Here is a 26,750-nt window from a genome sequence, read left to right on the forward strand (position 1 = left end):
GCCACAAAACCTATCCTTTCAATGTTTACAATACAGACGATTTTAGTACGTTCCCAAACCTATGAAATTGGCCCCAATCCTGAACAAGGAATGATTTGTCTCTGAAACAAATCATGATTTTGCAATCACAGCATGTCACAGTCACAAGGAATCATTTAGGTTATTTCTTACGATTGGCATTTTTTTAAAGGCTCCTAAATCGTGCTCTTTCAGGACTTTTGCTAAATATTTCGAAGGTCGGCGAAAGATAAGTTTAAGAGTGTAAACTGCATCCTCCCAGCTCAGCCGACCTGACGGGGGTAGGCACAACAAGAAGTCCTGCCGCATAACTTACACCTGTAAATCAGTATCAGAAACTGAAAATGCTAACAAATTCAGTGCCAGGCTGCGAACTCTACAGCGGAAGAATAAGAAACCGGAACTGAAATTCTCACTCATCTGACTTCCTGCGGTTTACGACCACAGAGTTTCGTTGCACCGGAAAAGAACAAGTTCTCTTCCGTCGCAGAGTTTCGCTATGGTAAGGCCGATACTTCCTAACTCCTAGTATATCTACCTCCATCATTTGAAAAAGGGCCGTTCCACCTTCGCGATGTTTAACTTTTCGGTCACCCCTACTTGGTGGGTGGGAATGCTGCTGGTGCTGCTTTAGGAAACCCGATTTGGAGAGCGAGGTCTGAGAAGAGTGCGTCTCGTTGTGCTCGGCCTGGGGGCCGTCGCATGAGTCCATCCTTGACGCAGTCCGGCAGTGGCTTTTTACCCGGATTAGCTTATTTTCACACATTGAAGCAGTCTCAGATTCGCTTTGAGAGTACTGTGGACGCTCTCTTGACGGATGCTAGGGAGACATGCGAAGTTTTAAAGGTCTGTGCTTTGCATGGTCTCTTCTGGGGTCTGGCAGGAAGTAATATTTGTTCAAAACGGGGCGTGAGTATGGGCTGGGCGACCTTTTCTCCTTGGATCAGGTATTACCCGTTAGCAGTTCCTACAGCTGAAGATGAGGACATTTCACTGTTAGCGGAGACGAATTTCTCTGAGTTTGGTGTCCTTTTCAGGCCCGGGGCCCCAAGAAGCACTTGAAGCGCGTTGCAGCGCCGAAGCATTGGATGCTTGACAAACTAACGGGTGTATTTGTGAGTATAACTTCAATTTTTTCTTCGTCAGTCAAGAGTATATGCTAAGTACCTGTGGCGTGGTATTTCTTGGGGACGGTGTTTGCTTGTTTGTTATGTGGGATTTTCGTTGGTAAAGACTTCCCGCACCCTGAGCTTGTCCTTGCACTCTTCTGTGCGACAGAGGGCCAGGATGTCACGTCCTGATGGTTTCCTTTGCTGTTTTAGCTCCCCACTTTAGAGGGCACTTCTGAGCCCAGAGCTGAGTGGGTTAATAAATGTGTCCAATTCCACATAAGAAAGGAGTTCAATGACAGTCCGCTGAGTCCCCATTAATAATCAAATGCGTTTAATTTAAAGTTACCCTTTGTTTTAGAGGGTGGAGTAGCTGCTTTTTACGTTGAGCCCGAGTTACTGGTTTAATAGTAAAGGCTACAGGAACCCATGAAACAAGGGCAAGGAGTTGTGTGAGAAACTCTGGAGACTCTTGAACCGAACCTTGAAGACCTGGCAGAATGAGGGCAGTATACTCAGAGGCACGGGAGGCAAGCATCTCACAAGGAGACTAGGCAATTTCCACATTGATAGTGTGGTCACACTGGGAGAGAGTGGTTGAAGCTGTAAAGTCTTGGTCTTCTGAGACAGAGGAGCCAGTGTGAAGAAGACAGAATCGAGGAGCTTAAGATGCCAAGGGTTTTTTTGAGAAGGAATAAATGTGGTAAGAGACTGTATCTAGCCCTGAGGGTCTCCATTTAGGAGGCACTTAGTAACTAACTGATTTGGCCTCTTCTTGGTACAGTTTGAACTCTGAATACTGAGTAGTAGAAACTTGTTTTCCTTGTCCTGATATTTTCAGAGAGAACATAGATGGTGTGTTGGCTGGGGACCTGGATTTGCAACCTGTCCCTGTCAGTTTCTGCTTCCAAGTGCTACCTCTGCTACTGCCCCCTATTATCTGACTTCCCTGGATGGGCCATTGTTTTCTCTATTGTTAAGTGGATGAGCAAGGTACTCTTTTCAAGAAGACTTGCTGGGAACTTGGTCCCTTAATCTTGTGGGCTCCTCTCCTTTTCCCTGTGGCATTGATGAAAGTGTGTGGTTAATGATTAATGATTGTGAGTCCGTTTTAAGAGGGACAAAGCTAAAGAGGGATCTTTAGAAGCAGCTTGAAGAACAGTCTCCATTAGAAGGGATTCTTCTGTGATCCAAACTTAAAAGGTAATTGGGGAGTGGTGTTCAAGACAGACCTTGAGACTTTTATAGGTACCAGTAGCAGATATCCAAAGGACAGTATAACACTGAAACTGCAAGAGTATAGGGTACAGGATTTGTTGCAATGTGAATTTGATGACACTTAAGCCGGCAAGCAGCCAAGAGAGGAAGAATGCACATTGAGTGTTATGGGGTGGTCCAGCAACATCGGCAGGGCTTGTATGGAACTTTGAAGCCTGGAATGGTGAGAGAGCAGTAGAATATGTCTTCATAGGGTTTTGGGTAAAGTGTAAGCTACACTTGAGATACATGGGATATAGTGTTGTGTTGAAGGGAAGTTTGAAGAAGCAGTACGAGTGGCAGTGGTGCTTGGGGCAGGGCAAAATGGGCAGATTGTTGTGAGGCTGGATTTGGGGAAGGAAGGGGCCCAAAATGGGATTTCCATGGTTGGGGATATGACCTTCCTAACAAGACAGACCTCTAAACTGATGAAATAATTGCCCCCTTGTGTTCCTCTTCCCCAAAAGAAGTTAAGTTCAGCTGAACTTATGCAGAACTAAGGTACATCATCTGCTCAATCTGGTTACATAAGGAGTGGATCTTCTCATAGATCAGGTTATCTGCCCTTGTATTCTACAGGCACCTCGTCCATCGACAGGTCCCCACAAGCTGAGGGAATGTCTTCCCCTGATCGTCTTCCTCAGGAATAGACTCAAGTATGCGTTGACTGGAGATGAAGTAAAGAAGATATGTATGCAGCGTTTCATCAAAATTGATGGCAGGGTTCGAGTGGACGTCACATACCCTGCTGGATTCATGGGTAAGGAAAGAGTTCTTTGTTTTGAAGAAGGAACGGGTTGAGAGAAGGACAAGCTATAGGGCTCTCATGTTTCCAGTGATAAAACCGGACACTGAACTTCTGATTTCTGCGGAAGTTACTGCTGGTCCTTTCAGAAGGAGAATGAGGGATAGGGAGAGGAGTGGCAAGGCTCAAGTGAAAAGCTGGAAAGGGGTTGGTAATGTAAATGGGATGAGGCCAGCAGTGGCTGCATGCTGGCGGGTTATCAAAGTTAGGCTCCTACCCTCCCATCAGAGACTGGGAGACAGAGGAGCTGTCCTTAGGTGTTGGCTGCAACAAACAGTAAATTCTTTTGGCAGCCTTGAGCTTTCTCAGGCAGGCACTTTGAGGGGACTGGGCTCATCTTGAGCTTTTTTTTTTTTTTTTTTTTTTTTTTTTTTTTTTTTTTTTTTTTTTTTTTGAGACGGAGTCTCGCTCTGTCGCCCAGGCTGGAGTGCAGTGGCGCGATCTCGGCTCACTGCAAGCTCCGCCTCCCGGGTTCACGCCATTCTCCTGCCTCAGCCTCTCCGAGTAGCTGAGACTACAGGCGCCCGCCACCACGCCCGGCTAATTTTTTGTATTTTTTAGTAGAGACGGGGTTTCACCGTGGTCTCGATCTCCTGACCTCGTGATCCGCCCGCCTCTCTCCTGACCTCGTGATCCGCCCGCCTCGGCCTCCCAAAGTGCTGGGATTACAAGCGTGAGCCACCGCGCCCGGCTCATCTTGAGCTTTTAGAAGCTTTGTTAGTGTTGAGGTCTTCATAGGTCAAGGTTGAAGCTTAGTCAAGAGGAGGGCTCAGAGGAAACTGACTAATGATTGGTCGAGGAGAGAATCTTTGTCAGTGAACAGGGTTTTGGCTCTGTCTTCCCACTTTATTGATGACTTAACTATTCTGGATCTCCAAGGATGGATTTACAGCTTGGTCGGGGCGGGGGAGGGTAGAGGAGGGGCAGAAGGGTCACACACCTCTAGGGAAAAAGTGTACTGAGAGGGGAGATAGGGAAAGGTAAGGAATTCTGACCTAGTGCTTTGTTCACCCTTTTCGTGGTGAAAGGCTCAATATAGCTTTTTGTCTAGTATTGTCCAGAAAGCTGGGGGATGATTACTTTATCAGGTGTGGATGCTACCGAGTGGCTGGGGTTCCAGGCCAGACATTCCTAGGATCCAGCCACTGAGTTAGAAAAGACAGACGTTCCTTTTCTTACTTTCCTTCCTCTTTTTTTTTTTTTTTTTTTTTTGCATTTTGCTTTCTTTCTCAAAACCCCAAATCCCAAGTGAGGCAGGACTCCTGATAAGTGAAGTCATGGAGGGCATAAAGGGGGCCAAGACATTGATTGGGCAGCCTGCTGAGCCTTGGGTCTTGCTTGCTTAAATGTGAGGTCTGCTTGTTCATTTGGTTTCCTGGTATGTGTGGGTGTGCTCATATGTGTTTTCTCCTGAGGATCCTGAGGGCATTAACAAGAACACAGTCCCAAGCAGCCATTGCCCAAGAATGTAGGAAGCGGTGGAGCAGCCATAAATGTATTCACTTTCTTTTGCTGGACGACATGTATTGGGACAGGAGTAGGGGTTGGTTGGTTTTATTCAAGCACCCCCCATCAAGTGCTGGGGACTCTTAGGCTGCTAAAACATTCTCAGGTTCAACCTGGCATAGAGTGTTCCTGCTGTGCAGGCAAAAGAAACTTTGTGTTAATGATGTTCCTTATACCCTTTTGTGATCAGATGTCATCAGCATCGAGAAGACAGGTGAACATTTCCGCCTGGTCTATGACGCCAAGGGCCGTTTTGCTGTTCACCGCATCACAGTGGAAGAGGCAAAGGTACGTTGCACGAGTCAAGTGAGCTTTGTAGTTTCCAGACAGATAGGTCTGTTGCTGAGGTTGTCAGAGGGTATTTTAGCCAGATTCCGGAAATATTTCCTGTCTCTGCTTGTTCATCTGGTTGTTTAATCCAGGTCTGTAGGTGCACACTGATAGAAAGTAATGGATTTTCCACATGAGACTGTTTTAGAAACAGGATATGAGTAAGCAGTTCTCTGAAGGACAAGATGTTTCTGTACAGGAAAGGTCTGTGATATTGGAACCAGGAAGACCTGGGTAGAAATCCAGATGTCTTGTCATTCATTAATTATGTAACTGCAGGCAACAGTACATAGAACCTTTTTTGAGTCTTTGTTTTCTTTGTAAATGGTGATAATAGGCTTTCCTGCCAGGTTTCTATGACTGTTAGTAGTAGTGCTGCCTTGCACTTTCTAGACATAGAAGATGATTGACTTCCTGATGTCTGCCTCAGCCCTTAAAGCTCCATCTTCCTTCCCCAGATTTAATGGCCGAAGTTTCAAGGAAACTTTCAAAGGAGTTCCTTTCTGTATGGACAGCAACTTCCATTTTTCTGTGTAGAGAAGACCTCTTTGGAAACCAGGATCACCCCTCAGTCATCCATTACTCTTTTCCCTGGATTTAGGGTCATGGGGTGACTTTGTTTTTCACTAACCCAATCACTGTTACAGTGACCAGATGCCATCTGAATATGAGATGCATTCTGTAAGTGAATCACAATGTGTTACATTGGATGTTGTTTCCACTTAGTTTAACCGGTTTGTCTTTTTCTCTGTTATTTCTCTGGGGGGAACACATTAGAGTCCCTGTAGGAATTGACAAGTGTTTTCATGTCTGGATAGTTACTTAATTGATTGGTTGTTTGGTTGTTTCTGACTTATTTGGTCGTGTCCCTTGATGCAGGGTCTATTCTGCTTTTGTGGATTGCTCCTACAGGAGGTGCTTTGTTTTAGATGGTAGGAACTAGGCCTTGAATCATGCAGCATGTTCAGTCACACAGGGTGTTGGGTGCTCTTGTACTTAAAAGGTAGAAAGCACAGGGGAAATCTTAAATCTGATGACTGGTTTCTGCTTTTGTATGGAATTTGGATCTCAAGAGACAACGCAGATTGGTAGTCCCTGTGAATTTTTAAGTTGGGGGAGATGGAGTGGGACAAGGAGATACTGGAGTGTTGTTAGTACCTAGTGCTGGCCCTACCAGATTGGCCAGGCAGGATGTGAAAAGCTTGTGTCCAGGAAAGTATCACATAGTAGCGAGAAGTGCCAAATGGTTACCCTGGGTTAGGGTATGGGCCTTATCCTTGTGTAACAGGTGAGAGACTTGGGGAAGTTTTGATTGAGCTGGTTTGCTGGTTGTTTCTTTGGGCAGCTGGAAGGGAGCATTCCCTGTCACAAACCCCACTGAGTTTAGCTTGGCTTGAGCCAAGGACACAGCGAGTTCACAGTGGAGAATCACAGGCTCCTGGGATGTCAGTTATGTCGGGGACACACCAGGGATTCTTTTCATAGTTTATTAGTCTACCAGGTAGCATAGGTTAGTGGAGAGACAGAACATCCAAACAGCCCTCCACCTTTGAAAATAAGACTAGAAAAGTGGTATTTTATGGGTCTTGGGAAAACAGCCTGATGGATTTCAAACATAATTTCTCCCCTGAACAACTTGGTATTAGTTGTTGAAGACCAAGGAAATGGAAGTCACTAGATTTAAGAATGGGAGATTAGGTCTATTTTTGTGGGTGATTGCCATTACAGTGGATGGGAGAAAAAGAAAGACTTTGGATGAGCCCATCATGAGCCTGCACACGAGTAATGGGAACTAAGGCAGTGCCTGTTCCCATTGTGAGTGGGGGTAGAGAGCACAAGTATCACCTGGAAGACTGCAAAGAAGACAGGGGTTTAGAATATACATCCCCTGCTGTGGTATGCAGGAAGCACATGTGGAACAGGGTGATTGAATATTTGGTGGTAGGATAAGGAGATGGGAGCTGCAGATCTTGGTGAAATACATGGATGCTTGAGAGAGTTGTGGATGGAAGGACAGTATCTTAATGCTTTCGGTTCAGCTTGCCTTGCAACTTGCAAGTAGATGATAAGACAGAAAGAAGTAAGTGCTGACTGAAATAGAGGACTGAAACACTGCTCAAAGGAGTTGCAGTAGATGCTGTCTGAATAGTTGGCACAGAAACCTCATTGATATTGGGCAGCTTGTGTTCAGTGATAGGTGTGCATGGGGAGAGGGAGATTTCATATTGCAGAAGGTTTATGAACAAGATCTTGGTGGTGCAGTTCTGTTTCCTGAAAAGTAGAAAACACTGGTTAAAGAAATCAAAAAGAGGAAATCAGAGAGTAACCAACCAACCAGAGACTTGGGTTTATGGATTCATTCTTGAAGGTTGAGAAGACTGAATCTCATAAAAGTGACAGTTATTCTCAAAGTAGAAGATACGGGACAGTGGCTAGAAAGAGGCAGAAAGAGGGAGTTTCTTTTAAGATAGTGGGTGATGTTTGCCATTTGTTTTAGAGAATTGGAGACTGGTGCAAAAGGAGATGATCAAGACCATGAGTGGGGAGACTAGTGCCTTTTTGGTGGGCAAGGAAGAAGACAGGTGGAGGGAATAGGCAGTTCAAGTTTAAGTTTCAGAAAAGATGGAACCTGAGCAGTTAGATTTGTTTCTGAGGGAGGCCAGCTGGGAAAGATTTCATATTAGTTTGTGTAGGTGTTGTACAAAGGGCAGTGGAAACTTGAAGCGAAGAGTTAATCTGTGGTTTGAGAGGGACAGCGTAGAATGCTCTCAGTGGAGCCTCACATTTGACATTCATTTTGGAGAATGATGGGAGGCCTCATCTTGCAGTCAAGATTGTATGGAAAGGGTGTCAGTGGGGCAGGCATGTTGTAGTAGGTGGTGATGTGATTACAAATTATGACTGGTCAAGACTGCTGAGCAGACAGATGGCAGAGTTGAGGTTTTCTTGAGGTAGAGTGCTATTCAATAGTTCTTCTATTAAACAAAATAAATTTGAAAAAATTCAGTAACTTTTTGGATACAAGTGTTTTTTGGGTTACATGGATGAATTATCCAGTGGTGAGTTCAGAGATTGTAGTGCACCCATCACCTTAGTAGCGTACGTTGAACCTAATGTGTAGTTATTTTTATCCCTGGCCCCCTCCCAACCTCCCTCGTCTGAGTCTCTGGCCTCCTCCTAACCTCCCTCATCAGACTCTCTGAAGCCCGTTATATCACTTTGTATGCCTTTGCATACTCATAGCCTAGTTTCCACTTATACGTGAGAACATAGGGGTTTTCGTTTTCCACTCCTGTGTTATTTCACTTTGAATAATGGCTTCCAGGTCCATCCATGTTGTTGCAAAAGGCATTATTTTGTTCCTTTCAATGGCTGTTTTTCTCCAAACTTCTGTCTCTGAGAGTGCTCAGAAACTGATACGTTCTGGAGGCTACCCTGTCTAAGCATTTTGCTTAGATATGCATGGCTTACATAATACCGAGGCTCAGCAACCTTTTATTTCCGTGGCTCCCAACCCTCTTCTTTTCTCTCAGACGTTTCCTTTTGTCTCAGACATTTTATTATAAGCAGTTGGTTTGGGGTCCTCCAGCTTATACTGTTTTGTTTTCATCCATTGTATCCTTGCCTTCATGGCTTTGAGCCTGCCTACTTGCAGGACTCAATCTGAACTCTGATTCCTCTACCACATAGAGGCTGAGCCCCATACTAGGAACTAAGGATTGAACTCAGAGCAGTCTCCTGTTTGCTGTCATTGTCGTGCCTTTCTCACTTGCCGTTGGTGACCCAGAGGGCCCTACAGTCTTTGGGAGTCTTGGGGCTGGAGGACAGAAGGTGATGGAGTGTCACATCTTTAAAATCTGAAGACAGTGTTTTCAGCTGTGGGACAAAGGAAAAATAATTGATTTTCTGCAGATGTTGAGGCTACCCTTGCGGTAAGAGGTTTAGCTCAACTGGAAGTTCCCCTCGTGATATGGCCAGCCTTACCTTTAGTGAACCTCTAGTTTCCTAGCAGGATGGGCCTCTACTAAGCGAGAGGACCTAAGATGTAAATCCTGAGCTGTTCTGGCTACATGAAGGTGCATAGGTAATAAAGTCATTTGAGGTGGGTGTGAGGAAAGCCTGCTAAGGTTGGCTGTTGTAGGAGCACTCCCGCTAATAAAAGTGTTCAAAAGTTTTTAGCCTGCCTTAGTCCTGGTCTTGAAGCACTGCAAACCTGGTCAGTCAGCTCTGTATAGAGATTAGACACAGAACTTTTACCTGTTAATGTGCTAGCATGCTTACAGGCATTTCACTCACTTGTAGATAGTTGCTAAGTGTAATCTGTATTTCACAGTCATCTGTGGATGCTTGAAGGACAGACATGCATCGTGATGCTTGGGTTAACAGTTCCAGAGGGAACCATCTCATAGGATGGAGGGGGGTCACTTGGAACTGGAGGCACCTTTAAAGAGAGAGGCCATCTTTTTTCAGAGGGTGTTTCACATGTGCAGTTAAAGGCAAAGGACCTTTGGGCCCAAGGCTTCAAGTTTCATGCTGTGATATAGCAGTGAACAGCATGGTGCTGTTGCTATACATGCAGAAACTGTTAGTTAGTGAAAGGGTCTGTGGAGGATATAGGAGAAGAAAATATTTTTACTTGTTTTGTTTTTGCTATCTCTCTCCTGACTGTCAGCAGTACCTGCTAACTATTGTGACTCCCTTAGCACTGTTCTCAGCTTAGCTGAGACAGTACACTGGACAGGATGTATGTGAAAAGTGGAGGGCAGCAGGTAGGCTTTGAGGTGTGAATAGGCCTTCTGTGAGTTCACAGTCATAGAAATTGCTTGGACCTGTCTTACCTGGGATATTTGGAGCTAATGAGCCAAGGTGGAAAAGGGACAGGATTAGCTTTCAATGGAAACGTTTTAGAATCACCCAAGTAGGTTCAGGATGTCACATACAAAAAAATGTGGAGGACAGTTGGGTGACAGGAATGCATTCAGCAGGCCGTGATGCAAAGACTTGCTTGATGAAGTTGGAGGGGCAGAGGTAGAGAGGGCCAGATTTTATTCTGAACACAGAGCAGTGATTGTAATAGGGATATCAGTAATAGTGACCTCAGTAACTGTGTGTAGAGCCATTTCAGAACTAGAGCTTGCCTTTCAGAGTTCTTTCTCTGGTTATCAGGGACAGAGGGTTTCTTAAATCTAGCATGGAGTAGAGCTGGAGAGATTGAAAATGCCCACTAGTAGCCCTAGCTTGGTTAAAGTAACACTGCATTAGTAAGTGGTCACTGGATTGGTACTGATGATTGGATACTACATTTTAAAGGTAAAGTGCAAGTTGCTCTTCTAAATGAGGATGGAAGAGTGAAGTTGACAGATTGTGTTTAAGTCTGGCTGCACTGGTTGCAGAATGTATACTGAGTAGTGTAATCTTTCTTATGGTTTGGTCCCAGGACTTTTGGAGGTATAAGGGGAAAATGTGTTTTCTCTGTCTGATTACTCAGCACCTTTAGCCTTACTTGCCCTAGACTCAAACAAACCTGGATTCTTAGCCCACTGCTTTGGTACTTATGGACTGTAGCTTGATAATTTTCCACTTGGAGTGGAGGGCAAAGAGAAGAATGGGCTTTGATAGTCGTAGCTCATCCACATGTATTCACCCTGAAGTTGGGCAGGTTAGTAACCCTCTGTGCCCTTGGTATACCATTTATTGTCTGAGGCAGTTCTGCTTGGCTGCTCAGTGAACCTCAAAGACCTCCTTTCAGTACCCTGGACACTCTGTGTCTGTGTCCATATTCTCCCTCTGCCTCATCACACGTAAGTATTTTGCTTACTGTAGCACCATAGCTTGATGATTTTTTGTTCTGGTACATAATCTTATCTGCTGAATTTGGTTGTATATTGGATCTGTCTTCTCTTATGGGGATATTTATACCTGGTTGAAATGAATATGCCAAGTTGTATTCAGTATCTTAATGACAGCAACCCCTCCCTGCCTCTGCACACATTCACATTACCTTCATTACATTTGTTTACGGATGGCCAAATACTTACCTCCCTGGGTGGTGGGACCATTCCTGTAGTCACCTTGGTTTGCACTGTGTTTGGTTTGCTCTCCTGCTGCCCACCATTCACTCCCTCCAAGTTCCATCCAAACTTTCAAAGGGCTTCTGTCTTGCTGTGCCTTACTATGACGGGCAGTAGAACAAAAGTTTTACACATTGTGGCCTTTTTGTATGCAAGCAGGTTTCTGATGTATTGTCCTTAGGGCCAAGTTCTGGACCCAAAGGCATTCCTAAGGTTAATTTGGGGGTGGTACACACAGTGGCAGGGCAGCCAGAAAGGAGGATGTGGTTTTCCTTTTCCTTTTGAAAGAAAAGGGCTCAGTCAGCCTAATTGTCCCTTGAAGTGCTTCCAACTTTTCTTTAAGAGCTTTAATTGGTATGTTTGCATGCAGCATCTGGGTGTTTCTTCAATTTCTACATTTATGTTTGACTTCTGAATTATAGTCTCTAAAGTTTTCAGTTGGTTGGTCCAGTAGGCAGTTCTGATCAGGGAAGCTAGGCACCTTTCAATTCTTTGCTTAACTCACTGGCCAGGAAAGCTGGAAATGATCTTGAGTTTCTATTTGTAGTGGTGGTAAATGTGAGGTGGTGTGGCAAACAAACTGAACACTCACTGGAGAATGCCTGGAGGGGTGTGTCAACTGTGAAGTTTCGATTTGAAGAGAGTGCTCTCATTAGATTGACTGCATAGGATCCAGGCCTTAACATGGATGAGTGGGCTTGGATATGCCAGGCTGATGAATTCCAGATTTACCTTAACTGGTAGAGTTAATGTGGCCTAAGTTCCACATGTGGAATAGAGTCTTTTGTCACCTTTTTGGACTGCTGGCTTACATTAAATGGCCTCACATCTCCATAGCACCTTGAGTGGTGTTGAATCTATAGTAGCAGCAGAAATAATATTAGCTGACATTTACTGCTTTGCCAGGTCCTTTATGTTCCATTATCTCATAAACTTATTAGATGTAGTAGTGTGCAATAATTATTCCCATCTTGCACCTCTGAAGCTTAAGGGGACAGTATTTCAACTTGGGCCTTTTTTATAGGAGAGTGAGCCCAAGCTCTGGTTACTTTACTTACCATGTCTGTTTCCACACCTCCTAGGCAGGTTAAAAGCAGTGATAAGAGAGAAGCTGGCAAACCTAGTTAGTCCTGAGAGCCCAAACATAGGGGAGAGAGTGAAATATCTATAGAGGAAATGCAGCAGTGGATTTAAAAAAAAAAGTGGCTCGTCGAGTTTATTTATTGTACAGTTTTTGGAGTACTTCTGTCATCTTTTCAGGGGGTTTTTCTGTCATCTGGCACTGTGTGTTTGTCCTTGTCGTTTTCACATTTACCCAGAATTTGTCCTGAGACTTCAGAGGACCGTACTCAGTTTAAATGTGGAGTTTTTAATATCTTTTAACTTTTATAAGCTTTTTCTCCCAACAAAGCTGAAAGAAAACCCACTTTGTCACTTCTGAGCAGTGACACTCCATGGGGAGCCTGTGCTATGTAGGATGGGCATTGGCAACCATAAATGGATAATGTTTGTTTGAGATTACATAGTGTACCACTGGGGCTTGGATAACTCTTGGACTGATACATGTACTTGGTATGAGACATTTTGAACTGCTCCTGCTGGTAGATGTCATGAGCAACACCAGAGTAGTAAGTGTTAAACAAGGAAATAAAGCAAGTAGATAATGGGTTGTGCCATTTAAAAATGAGATGAGGAACAGCAGCATTGTGTACAGAAAGCCTGTAGCTGGCCGAGACAGCTGTTTTTACCTAACCTGGTCATAAAATCCTCATGATTTTTTTTTTTTTTTTTTTTTTTTTGAGACAGAGTTTCACTCTTGTTGCCCAGGCTGGAGTGCAGGGGCGCAATCTCGGCCCACTGCAACCTGCAACTGCCGGGTTCAAGCAACTTTCCTGCCTCAGCCTCCCAAGTAGCTGGGATTACAGGCATGCACCACCCCCCTGGCTAATTTTGTATTTTTAGTAGAGATGGGGTTTCTCCATGTTGGTCAGGCTGGTCTTGAACTCCCGACCTCAGGTGATCTGCCTGTCTTGGCCTCCCAAAGTGTTGAGATTACAGGCGTGAGCCGCCGCGCCTGGCAAAAGCCACATGTGCTTAGCAGTTCTTAGTAGTGGTAGAGTTAAATTTGTCTCTGGGGCTCTTTGTTACCACTGCTCCAGAGTTGCCGGTTGAGGACTATCAATCAGAAATATGTCCCTGAAGAAAAAATGATATACCAGTTGATTGTATGTTACTTCTGAGATACACAGGCAACAAGCTTTTAGCCTGTGATAAAGGACCAGAGGTTAGTTCAGCTGAGCACTCTTCTAGCAGCCACCAGAGGGTTCTGAAACAGATTCCCCCTTGGCAAGGTTTCCCAGATGTCTAAATTACTAAATCAGTATGGGAGGTCATCAGCTCTGTGACTGATTAATGTAGTTTTTCCCAGGAGCACTCTTTCTCTGACTGAGGAAATGCTGGAAATCGATGGGATAAGTAATGTCTGGGTGAATGCTTTAGTCTGGCTTTATGTTTACATATTGAATTGGTTTTCCTTGCTGTGTTTATAGTATAAGTTGTGCAAAGTGAGGAAGATTACTGTGGGAGTGAAGGGAATCTCTCACCTGGTGACTCATGATGCTCGAACCATCCGCTACCCAGATCCTCTCATCAAGGTGAACGATACTGTGCAGATTGATTTAGGGACTGGCAAGATAATCAACTTTATAAAATTTGATACAGGTAAGTTTTTTTTTCCCTTGTGTTGTCTGCCACCTCCCTCTTTGTCTTCTCTTTTTCTGTCTTTCTATTCTTCTATTTTGTCTGTATACCCATTATGATTAGAGAGAACTAAAACACATTTGGTTTTCCCTAAGAGAGAGCATATCGCATCATGGTCTCTTGGGTTTGCAGTGGGTTCTTGATGTTGAGTAGAGGTGTGATGTCCCTTTGGGCTATCTCCAATAGCCCAGCCTCATTCAAGAATGTAAACCATAGCTATGTAAACTCTGTGTCCATTCTGTTTGTCACGAGAGGGGAACTTTGTTTTAAATGCGATAAACTTTAGCTGTGTTCCTTGAGGTGAAGGGCTGAAGTTGTCCAGATAACCTTAAGCTAGTGATGAGGAAAAGATGTGTCTACAGCTTTGTTTCTCCTCCCTAAACCTCAGGCTCTGACTCCTGACAGGTTTACACCCAAGTGCTTGCTAATACCTGGTCAGCTAAGGAAGTAAATTTTTTTGCCTGACTTGTTTTAAGAGAAATTTCTAGAAATGCAGAAACACTGAAAGAATAGGTCAGGGACAACAAACAATGGCAACTCCTTTTGTGCCATTCTTCAGTGACTTTTGTTCTGTTGCTTTTTGTTGATTTTGTTCTGTTGCTTATCTGCCCTCCCTGTTTACCTGCTTATGGCACCCCCACAGTCCTCAGTTGGACCCTGATTTAAGACCTAGCCAAAGTCCTCAGTTGCCTTGGTGTTTGAGCCCAGGCTGGCTGTCTTGAATTCAGTACTCCACAGGCTAGGGTTGTCTGATTGTTGTTTGACCACTATGACCTTGTACCTGTGCTGTCTGCACTTCTGTTATTTACTGTTGACCTGAAAATTTTAGCCAAGAATGTTTGTTTCTTGGCTGTGAAAGTTGAGAGGACTTCCCATTAGGGGAAAACATTGAGAGAGGGGATATTAAACAGGATGTGTCATGCTTGTGATACCTAAACCTGTTGTTTGATTTCAGTGTGACCACAGAGATAAACAGACATCATGCACCTCCTAGTAATAGCAGGAAGTAATAGCAAGAATACTTACATTCAGGAAGTATTCTTGTCAAAGAGTCAAGACAAACTTGGATAAAGGGACAAAGGAAAGCATGTATATGTTGGAACACACTTAAGAAACATTGCAGAGTTACTTAGATTTTCGAGTGGCTTGCCAGAATATTTCAGGTTCAAATGATTTGATACTGACCATTTCTTTCTAAGTGATCCAGCACAGGACTGCATGGGTAAAGATGAATCAAAACTGGCCAAGAGTTTAAAAATGTTACGAAGCTGGAGAGTGGGTAGGTAGGAGCATCTTATGCTTGTCTCTCAAACTTTTGCATAACTTTGAGAATAATTTTTTATTTTTATTTTTTGAGATAGAGTCTTGCTCTGTCGCCCAGGCTGGAGTGCAGTGGCACAATCTCAGCTCACTGTAAGCTCCACCTCCCAGGTTCATGCCGTTTTCCTGCCTCAGCCTCCTGAGTAGCTGGGACTACAGGTGCCTGCCACCATGCCCGGCTAATTTTTTATATTTTTAGTACAGATGGGGTTTCACCATGTTAGCCAGGATGGTCTCGATCTCCTGACCTCGTGATCCGCCCGCCTTGGCCTCCCAAAGTGCTGGGATTACAGGCATGAGCCACCGTGCCTGGGCAAGAATAATTTTTAAAATGAACATGGACTTCTTATCTCCAATTAAATGATATGTTGTTTCTCATTGGTTTATTAAATCAAATTCCCAGTTAAAATTCAACAGATTTTATTTTCTCCCCCACCTGTTTGTTTTTGTTTTGTTTTTTTTGGGGGGGGGATTTTGTTTCGTTTTGCTTTGAGATAGTCTTGCTCCGTTGACCAGGCTGGTGTGCAATGGTGCAGTCTCGGCTCACTGCAACCTCCGCTTCCTGGGTTCAAGTGATTCTCCTGCCTCAGCCTCCCAAGTAGAGACAGGGTTTCACCATGTTGGTCAGGCTGGTTTCAAACTTCTGACCTCAGGTGATCCACCTGCCTCGGCCTCCCACAGTGCTGGGATTATAGGCGTGAGCCACTGCCCCAGCCCTAACTTTATTTGAAATATATATCCCTTTGTCTTACACAAACATGCTTGGTATTAAATTTTTTGCTTATTTGCTTATTACTTATTTATTAGTTTACTTCATTTACTCCTGGGAGTTTACATAAAATAATCTCAGAATGACAAAGCCAACATTCCTAGTGACAAGAAACCCACTGAGTGCGGGCAAAGGTTTCTTTGTAGTTCTTGGTTTGTTTAGTTTCAAATGCTTAAATAATTTTTAACTGTGGTTTCAAAAAAGACATCAGAAATTTACCACCTTAACCATTTTTAAGTGTACAGTTCATTAGTGTTGTTAACTATATTCACATTCTTATGTGGCAGAGCTCCAGAACTCTTTCATCTTGTTAAACTGACACTATGTGCTTTAACCAACTCTGCCACTTTGTCCTTTCTACAGCCTCTGACAACCACCATGCCACTCTGCTTCTGTGAATTTGACTCTTTCGGGTGGTGTCTTAATAAGTGGAAATGATAGTGTTTGTCCTTTTCGACTAGTTAACTTTGCTTGGCATGATATCCTCAGGGTTCATCCATGTTGTGGCATGTGAAAGTATTTCTTTCCTCCTTTTTTGAGACAGTTTCACTCTTGTCGCCCAGGCTGGAGTGCAGTGACTCTATCTCTGTTCACTGCAACCTCCATCTCCTGGTTTCGAATGATTCTCCTACCTCAGCCTCCTGAGTAGCTGAGATTTCTCGCACCCATCACCACACCCAGCTAATTTTTGTATTTTTAGTAGAGATGGGGTTTTGGCCTCCCAAAGTGCTGGGATTACAGGCGTGAGCCACTGCACTTGGCCAGTATTTCCTTCCTCTTTCTAAGGCAGAATAATACTCAGTTGTGTGTGTATACCACATTTTGTTTATCCATTCCTCTGTGGATGGACATTTGGGTTGTCTCCACCTCTTGGCTATTGTGAGTAATGCTGCTGGGGACACAGCTGTGCAGACAGCTCTCCCAGATCCTGCTGGATGTTTTTGTATACATACTCAGAAGTGGCATTTCTGGATGATATGTGATAGTTTTGAAATTTTTAAGAAACCTTTGTGCTGTTTTTTGTAGCAGCCTTGCCATTTTACATTCTTACCAACAGTGTAGAAGAATTTCAGTTTCTTCACATTCCTTCCCACACTTTGCTGTTGTTTGCTTTTTATATATTTTCTTTTTTTCTTCTCCTGGCTATCCTGGTAGGTATGAGGTCATATCCCATTATTATTTTTTTAAATTTGGAGTTCTGTGATGAGTAGAGATGTTGAGCATCTTTTGAGTGTTTGTATGTCTTTGCAGAAAGGTCTTATTCATGTCCTTTGTCCAGTATTTAGCTAGGTTGTTTCTGCTATTGTGGAGTTGTAGGACATCTTTAGATAGTATCGCATGTAAGATTTGTGGATGTTTTTTCCCATTCCATAGGTTGCCTTTTTGCCCTTACCGATTGTTTCAGGCATCATTGTTACTTTGGTTGGCAGGCATTTTAAAATTTGTCAGGTTTTGCTTTTGGTGTCATGTCCAGGAAATTATATCTCTTATGTCATGAAGCTTGTGGTCTCTGTGTTTGTCTTTGGAGCTTTACAGTTTAAGGCCTTACGTTTAATCTGTTTAGAGCTGGTTTTTGTATATGGTGTAACGTGAGGTATTCTCCATGTTGTTTCTTTACATGGGGACCTAGTTTTACCAGCACCACTTGTTGAAGTGACTGTCTTTTCTCCGTTGAGAGATCCAGGCACCCTTGTTGAAGATCATTTGTCCATATACGCTTGGGTTTATTTCTGGGCTCTATTTTCTTCCTTCGGTCTGTTTGCCCATCTTTTATTCCAGTATCACACTGTTGGATTACTGTCATTTTGTATTTTGTTTTCAAATTAGGAAGTGTGTTATCCAAGTGAGTCAACCACGTTCAACTTCAGTTTTGTCAGTTTTTGTTATTCTGTTTTAAAAAATCAACCCTTAGCTTTTTTCTTTTATCTTACTGTTTTTTTCTTTTATGTCTGCTCCGGTCTTTAATTTCCTTCCTTCTGCCAACCTTGGGTTTATTCTGTTCTTTTTCTAGTTCCTTGTAATGTAGTTAGGCTATTCATTTGAGGTCTTTCTTCTTTTTTAACTAAGCATTTTTGAGCTGCCCTGTCTTGTGTGACAATTTTTGACTTATAGTCTATTTTTTCTGACCCAAGTTTGGTCAGCCCTGCTTTCTTTTGCTTACTATTTGCCTGGAACTTCAACTTCAGCACTTCACTTTCAGCCTGTGTGTGTCCTTAAATCTGAAACTGGTCTTTTGTTAACAGCGTATAGTTGTAACTTGATTGGTTGGTTGGCTGGTTTTATTCATTTAGCTAGTCTGTGTCCTTAGATTGGGGTGAGGAGTTAATCTATTTTACAGTCAAAATAGTTACTGTTAAGGAAGGCATTAATTAGTATAGCTCTTTTGTTAATTGTTTTCAATATGTTCTGTAGCTATTTTATACCTATTTTTTCTCACTTATTACCTGCCTTTTTGTGTTTTGCTGCTCTCTACTTTTTGTAGTGACAAAAAATGAAAGAATGCTTTGAATCCTTTCTGATTTTATTTTGTGTCTTCCATGGTTATTTTCTTTGTAGTTACCAAGGGGATTACATAAATTATCTTAAAGTGAAAACAGTCTGTTTTCAACTGTTACCTTCAGTAGCATCTCCATATCCCCTCAGACCAATTTTGTTATTGATGGCACACATGAATGTTTTTCTATTGTGTATCCTTTTACCATTGGTTTATGGTTGTTGATGTGCTTTTGTGTTTCAAGTTCTGTACCAGACTTAAAAGTGATTTATACACCTTTGTGATCTAGGATTCTCTATTTGTCTGTATATTTACCTTTATCAGAAAGCTTTATATTTTCTTTCTTTTTTTTTTTTTTTTTTGGAGAAGTCGTCTCGTGGTGTTGCCCAGGCTGGAGTACAGTGGTGCCATCTCAGCTCACTGCAACCTCCGCCTCCTGGGTTCCAGCAATTTTCCTGCCTCAGCCTCCCAAGTGGCTGGGACTACAGGCACATGCCGCCACACCTGGCTAATTTTTTTGTATTTTAATAGAGACAGGGGTTTCACCGTGTTGCCCAGGCTGGTCTCGAACTCCTGAGCTCAGGCAGTCCACTCACCTCAGCCTCTCAAAATGCTAGAATTATGGGCATAAGCCACCGCGTCCAGCCAAACTTTGTATTTTCATATGGTTTTGTGTCTGACATCCTTTTGTTGCATCCTGAAGGGCTTTTCTTCGGCATTTCTCGTAGGGCAAGCCTAGTGGCTTTTGCTTACCTCGGAAAGTCTTATTTTTTTCTTTCATTTTGAAAGTTATGGTATTCTTGTGAGGACTAAACCCCGATTATTATCTTGCCCGAATCCCTATCTAAGGGATCTGGAGAGTTATGCCCTACAAATGAGCATGACTCATCATCAGATGGGTTTTATTTAACCCTATTATTTCATGACTTACGTTCCAGTGTGACTCTGGGATAACATTATAAGACAGTGAAGAAAATAAAAATATTTTACCCCAAAACATGTTTCTTTGCCATATTTTGAAATGGCCCTGCAAAGCTGTTCTTTGTGGGAGTGGAGTAAAAATCTGCATCTGTAAAGAATCTCCATTAAAATAGATAAATCTTTTTCTTCCAGACCCTCCCAATCCTAAAGAGATAAACTAAAATCCGAATAAGAAACATTTGTCATCTATTGTCTCTAAGGGCAACCACTTTAAGACTTCAGAAGAACTTCAGTCTCCATCATCTTTTATCTTAACCTGAGCATTCCGTTTCCCTTCTTAACAATCCCAGGCAAACTCAACCGGCAACCAGAAAATGTTTAAATTCACCAATAGACTGGACCTGATAACCCCCCAACCCCGCCCTTTCTTGACCAAACCAGTGTATTTCTTAAATGTATTTGATTGATGCCTCATGCCTCTCTAAAATGTATAAAACCAAGCTGTGCCCTGACCACCTTGGTTACATGTTTTCAGGGCCTCCTCCTGAGGGTTGTGTCATGGGCCATGGTCACTCATATTTGGCTCTTTTATAGTTAGACTCTTTTCATTGTCACTTGATTGACAGTTTGTTCCTTTAAGCACTTTGAATATGTCATCCCACTGTCTTCTGGATTGCAGAGTTATAGCTTATCTAGCAGGAGCTACCTTGTAAATGATGAGTCACTTTTTACTTGCTGCTTCCAAGATTCTTTCTTTGTGACTCTTGACAGTTTGATTATATTGTCTCTTGATGCTTTGGGCTTATCCTAGTTGGAGTTCAGCTTCTTGAATTTGTATGTCCATCTTCTTTCTCACAATTGAGAGTTTATTCTTTTCTAGTAGGCTTTTTGCCCCTCCTTGTCTTTCCCCCAAATCCTGTTCTCATTTTCTCTGTTTCTGTCTTTTCTCCTTCTAGGACTCTTGTAGTTTGTATATTGTTCCTCTTGATGGTGTCTCCTACTCCCTCTCTTAGGCTTACCTTTTTTTTTTTTTTCCTTTTTGTGCCTCTGCCTTGTTAATTTCAGTGGCCTGTCTTCAAGTTTGCAGATTCTTTCTGGATCTGTGATTTTTAAATTCAGTTCAGTTGTATTCAGTTCCAGAGTTTGATCCTTTTTTGTGGGTTTCCTTTACATTGTTGATGATTCTCATGTTGTTTATGGATTGTTTTTCTGATTTTGTTTGTATCTGTTTCCTTAGTTTGATGTGCATCTTTAAGATGGCTAGTTTGAATTCTTTGTCAGTAACTCATACATCATCATTTCTTTAGGCTCATTTTTCTAAAAAAAAAAAAAAACAGCCACCTCTTCCAGTCTTCACCAAGTATCTTCATACAGAGAGTATGACCTTCACCAGTCAGCCAGGCTAGAGGTTTTGGGGATATCAACTCAGGGCTTGCGTGTGTACTTTCTTGGCTGTGCTTCTCTGAAGCCCCTAACCTCTTGCTTTGCCTGATGCCTGTCTTTGGTACTATGGCCTCTCTGCTGTTGTAATAACTGTCACGTATACCCTGTTCCACCCTTATCCCTGTATGTCTTTTTTTTTTTTTTTTTTGAGGTGGGGTTTCATTCTTGTTGCCTAGGCTGGACTGCAGTGGTGCCATCTCTGCTCACTGCAACCTCCGCCTTTTGGGTTGAAGCGATTCTCTTGCCTCAGCCTCCAAGTAGCTGGGATTACAGGCATGTGTCACCATGCCCGGCTAATTTTGTACTTTTAGTAGAGATGGGATTTCTCCATGTTGGTCAGGCTGGTCTTGAACTCCCAACCTCAGGTGATCCGCCCACCTCAGCCTCCCAAAGTGCTGGGATTACAGGCATGAGCCACAGTGCCCGGCAATTTTTGTAATTTGTAGTAGAGACAGGGTTTCTCATCATGTTAACCAGGCTAGTGTCGAACTCCTGACCTCAAGTGATCGGCCTGCCTTGGCCTCCCAAAATGCTAGGATTACAGGCATAAGCCACTGTGCCTGGCATTTTTTTTTTTTTTTCAAGACAAGAGTCTTGCTCTGTCACCCAGGCTGGAGTGCAGTGGCATGATTTCGGCCCACTGCAACCCCGGCCTCTGAGGTTCAAGCATTCTCCTGCTCCAGCCTCCCAAGTAGCTGGGATTACAGGTGTGTGCCACCATACCTAGCTGTGATCCACTGCAGTAGAAAATTTTGTTTTCACATACTGCTTTGTCCATAACCTTCCTCTGACTTCAGTTTTTGGGACTTGGATTTAACTTGTATTAGAGCTTTTCACAGTAGACTCACTCATTCAGTCTTCTCCATTTTTCATCCTTTTGTCTTTCCATGGTGCATCATGAGCAGTTGTTCTCAGCACCTTCTGTTTTTCTGATTCTCTCTTCAACCAACTGTAGACACGTTTCATTAAACCCATTCCTTTCCATTCTTTATTTTGGTAACCACATTTTTCATTATTTGTTTGATTTTCAAATCCACTAGGTTACTCTGCAAAGGTGGGCTTCTTGTTGATTTACGTTAGTTTTGTTATGTTTTGTTTTTGCTTTTATCCTTATATACCCTTTCAAGGCAGTTCCAAGTTCTGCATTTGGTTTGTGCTATGTTGAGGGTGATGTTCTTTATCACGGTGTCTTAGTTCCTTCCATGCTAGACACTACATGTACAGTACTGTTAGTAAGAATACTGTGCAATCAAGATGATTCTGCCTTCCTTATATCTGGCCTCTGGGCAGTCTTAGCAGCATGAGATCACCTTGATCAAGACTTTAGATTCCCTTGCTGGCTGTCCAGACAGGGTGAATTCCAGATTTTAAGTTATTGGGAAGACGGGATCGTTTTGGGCTCAGGTGTTTGTGAGGGTTTTGCCTTTGGGGTCCAGCTAATTATGGGAAGCGTCTGCTGTTTTCACCTGGAGACTGAACCCGGGGCTTTGATTTCTATTCTATTGTCCCTGTGAGACCATCAAAAAGAAAGGAGCATCTCACAACAAAAGTCAACATTAGTTTGCACTCAGTCTGTTTTCCTGGGAGTTGTCTGATGACATAAAGAATAGAGCTGACACATTCAAGGATTATAAAATAGTGATTCATGTGAAGGGTCTCAGCTCGCAACCTCCATTTACTAATGTGCCCTAGTAGGTATGATTCTAAATGTCAGGGGCTTTTTACGGGAACTTAACACACCTTGAAAGAATCAATGTTTTCATCAATTTGTAGCCTTTCTTCACTTTCAGAAGCAGTGACAAACAAACGAAGTGAAGGAACTATTATTAACAATTTGAATTTGACCATAATTACTTAACTCTGTTTTTTTCCCTATGCATACTAAATCCATAGTGTTCCTACATGAGGGCTGTGGAGAATGAACTAAAAAAAAACTTTGTGCACCTTTTAATTGACATAAGCATTGCAAGGCATTTCTGCTACTCTTCCCTAAGTACTGATTTTCTCTTAAAGAAGGCTCTGCGATTCAGTCTTGAGCAAAATAGTAAGTTTTAATTGACATTTCATCTGACCCCTTTTTTGGGATTATCTTCTGCTTACCAGCTAACTCAAACCCTGCATTTTGTTACTGGGCAAGTGCTTTTATCTAAATCTTCCTTAACTCTACACCAAAGCATAGTATAAAAAAGTTCTTTGTAACTGAGGTTGTTAGGTGCTACTTGTTTACCGTCTTCTCAGTAGTTGCCACAAGGACCCTAAGGACTGGCCAAGTACACTGACCTAAGAAACAAAATCTTGGGCCTTTTATGTGATTTTGTTATCTTTCAGATAGGGGTCTGTGGGTACTTTTCTGTGACTTTAGTGGGTATCCATACCATCTTACACAAAATTACTTTCAAATAATTTCTCTAACTCTTCAGTACACTTGCTAATGTTGAGGCAAAACCTTTGGTCCTTTTAATTCCTGTGGCTTCTCACCATGTCAAAACACATATATGCAGCTGGCCGTGGGTTTCTGTTAAAAATCTGCATGTTGGATCAACCAGTGTGTTTGTGGTAGAGAGGGTCAAACTGCAGAAATCTGTTGGATCATTGTCAGACTGAGCAATTTTTACCTTAGAGATAATTGTAATTTTCTTGCATCCTATAGTCTCATCTTTAAGATGCTCAGACTGAGTTGGGTTCTTCTGTTTCCCATCAGTTTTTGAGACATCAATAAGTGTAATATGTTTGTGCCCTTGATTCATAGATTATAATTTCAAATTTATCCTGGAGTTTTTTAGGCTAGGTTACTAGTTTGTGTTTTGTTTTGTTAGTATTAAGACAGGGCTTTATTCTCTGGCTTTGGTGGTGTGTCTTCTTTAAAAAAAGAGGATGTGTCCTTTTTTCTTTTTTTTTAAAGTGTTTTCACATAAAAAAAGAGGACTTGTGGCTGAGTCTTTATTAGCAGTGGTTTGAGGGAAAGTTTTTCTTAAAACATGCTTATTCTGTGATAGGTAAAACTTCCTTGACAAGGTAGCCTGTGTCCTAGATAGTATACTTATACTAGATGGTTATGTCCCGCAAAAATAACTCTAGATATCTGAAACAAATGTATTCCTCCCAGGGCCCCCTGAGAGCCCTCGGAACATTGGAAGATTCCCCATCGAAAGACTGGATTAGCTAGCTGTCCAGTTGAAGGCCTTTCATTATTGTCTAGTCTTTCTCATAGCCTGAATTTCTGCAGTTCTCTCTCCCTCTCAGTCATCCTCCTTATCTCTCTACCCATCCACCCTACCCAGTGCTGTTCCTTGCCATCTTTGTCAACCCCAAAATGATTATTTATTCAACCTTTGAAGAATTATTGTTGGACAAACAATGCAGGGAAAGCTTATGATTTGAAAAATCCTTAGAGGCCTGCCTTTAAATGCTGACTGCAATCTAATTCAGAAATAGCATTCGTTTACAGTGACAAGAGTTCTTGAAATTACAATTTTGGGATGATGCTCCTTGAGCCCGTGTGTGTTAATTGGTTTTAAAGGCAGCAGGCCCCTGTCTGGTTTTAAAATGACTCCTCTCCTGTTTGTTTTCCTTTCCCTCTAGGCAATTTGTGTATGGTGATTGGTGGAGCCAACCTCGGTCGTGTTGGTGTGATCACCAACAGGGAAAGACATCCTGGTTCTTTTGATGTGGTGCATGTGAAGGATGCCAATGGCAACAGCTTTGCCACGAGGCTTTCCAACATTTTTGTCATTGGCAATGTAAGTCTTACACTCTCTTTACTTCTTTCTAAGAAGACTCATCCTAAAAAGCATAAAGACCTGCATCCACTACTGGCGTTTGTCTGTTCTTCTTCCTGTGTTAAGGTTCACAGAGTGCAGCAAGCTCTGTATTTAGAACCTCTGAGAAGAAACAAGATTAGATCTAGAGCCTTGCACCTGCCTCTTCAGGTGGTCTGTGTGAGATGCCAGCAGTGTCATGCAGTAAATTAAGTTAAACTCAGCCTTGCAACTTTTGCAGGGCTACACCACTGGTATGGGCTGGATTAAGGTCACTGGCTCCAATCCTGGTAGTGCTATGCCCCCTTATTTTTTGTAAGTGAGTCTGCTAAAACCCTCTGAGACTCCGTCTTATAGTTCATCAGTGAACATGTAGTTGATGGAGATTGATGCAAGGGGGCTATGAGTGAGTTGCTAATCTGAGAATAAGGGCATTTACGAGGCCCGTAACACTTGTTAGTTTCCTTTACTTGTTCAAGATGATCTTGCTCTGGGCTCTTTTGAGACCTTTTCAATGAAGGAGCACCTCTGAAATCATGCAGTATCCTTACATGGGAGTCAGTTGCCCCAAGACTTAAGGAAAGGGCAAGGGACATAATTGAAAAGCCTTTTTTTTTTTTTTTTCCAAGACAGAGTCTCGCTCTGTCGCCCAGGCTGGAGTGTAGTGGCGCAATCTCAGCTCACTGCAAGCTCCACCTCCTGGGTTCACGCCATTCTGCTGCCTCAGCCTCCCAAGTAGCTGGGACTACAGGTGCCCGCCACCACACCTGGCTAATTTCTTTTTGTATTTTTAGTAGAGACGGGGTTTCACCATGTTAGCCAGGATGGTCTTGATCTCCTGACCTGGTGATCCACCCACCTTGGCCTCCCAAAGTGCAGGGATTACAGGCATGAGCCACCATGCCCGGCCAGTTGAAAAGCTTTTCATTAAGCTGTTCAGCCCTGGGAGCAGCATCTTTGACTTGTACCCTGGCAGTCCTTAGGATATTTGAGAGAAGTGGTACAGAGGCGAAGCCTGCTGTTGTTTTTTTGGCTGTGCCATTCAGAAGCTCTATAGTTGGGCCATTCCTCTTCTCAGTATTGAATTATGAAACCTCAGTTTATACCTTTGAAAGCAGAGGATCAGGGAAGTGAGTAAATGCATGTAAAAGTTCTGTAAAGCTGATGATAGGGTGCTGACAGGTCACAGCTTCAAAACTATGAGAACCTGAAGTCAGTGGCCTTGCCTTTAAAAATGCTTATGGAAAAGCTTGTTGGCTGGTTGCTTCACATAAAATAGAAGCAGGAAGGCCTTTATTTAGCAGCTAAGCAGTGAGGAGTGGGATGGACTGTGAGAGGCAGATAACTTCTCAGGAGACATGTATAAGGAAGTGTTTATTTTGTTTTAAATTTTGTTGGGTGGTGTTCTGTTAGCTGGCTATTAATGTAAAGGAAGGTATGAGGCGTGTGTGTTGGTGGAATGTTTTTCTCTCCTCCCTTTCTTTCTCTACTTATTTTTATCTCCTTCTCTATTGCAGGGCAGTAAACCTTGGATTTCCCTGCCCAGGGGAAAGGGCATTCGACTTGCTATTGCTGAAGAGAGAGACAAGAGGCTCGCCACCAAACAGAGCAGTGGCTAAATTGCAGTAGCAGCATATCTTTTTTTCTTTGCACAAATAAACAGTGAATTCTCGTTTCCTAATGTATTTTTCCCCCTTGTGGATAATAGTAGGGTTTGAATTTGCTCATGAGTTTGGCACTGTCTTAAGATGTCTAGGAATATCACCTATACTTCCTCTGACTCTCCAGTAAATAAACCTTTGCTTCCCTCATACATGTTACCCACACCATCTCTGTGGACAGAGTGATGGAGTAGCATTACAAAAGGAAGTACAAAAAGCATATGACATTTCGGAAAGGATGGCATTCTTTTGTGGAAGCTATCGGGGACGGTGTTAGTTTCCTTGCTTGTTTACATTATTGGCAGAAATTAAATCCTGTGGCTGTAGGACTGAGATCCCTTTCTCCTTGCTGACTGGCAATCTGAGATCTTTTCTTAGCTTCTGGAGGCCATGTGGCTTCTTTGCCTAAATGTCCCATTTCTCCATCTTGTTCAAAGCCAGCAGTGGCAGGTCAGGTCCCTCACATACAGAGTCTTTGGTCTTTCTTTGACCCAGTCAGGAATGGTTCTCCACTTAAGGGCCCATTAG

General features: G+C 42.8%; 1 protein-coding gene across 2 annotated transcripts; it reads left to right on the forward strand.

The window, feature by feature from the left end:
* The first annotated feature begins 378 nt into the window (after window positions 1–378).
* On the forward strand, window positions 379–26,233 carry RPS4Y1 (ribosomal protein S4 Y-linked 1). 2 transcript variants are annotated; one of them, XM_055269589.1, is made up of 7 exons: window positions 379–520; window positions 1,056–1,133; window positions 2,964–3,144; window positions 4,886–4,983; window positions 13,646–13,817; window positions 24,386–24,543; window positions 26,079–26,233. In XM_055269589.1, the coding sequence occupies exons 1-7, from the start codon at window positions 518–520 to the stop codon at window positions 26,178–26,180; spliced, it is 792 nt and encodes a 263-aa protein (XP_055125564.1). In that variant the 5' UTR covers window positions 379–517; the 3' UTR covers window positions 26,181–26,233. The 2 variants fall into 2 exon arrangements, with proteins under 2 accessions (XP_055125564.1, XP_055125563.1); XM_055269588.2 differs by having other exon boundaries at window positions 502–864.
* The last annotated feature ends 517 nt before the right edge of the window (window positions 26,234–26,750 follow it).

Source organism: Symphalangus syndactylus, chromosome Y (genome assembly GCF_028878055.3).
Source record: "Symphalangus syndactylus isolate Jambi chromosome Y, NHGRI_mSymSyn1-v2.1_pri, whole genome shotgun sequence".
Taxonomy (NCBI): Eukaryota; Metazoa; Chordata; class Mammalia; order Primates; family Hylobatidae; genus Symphalangus; species Symphalangus syndactylus.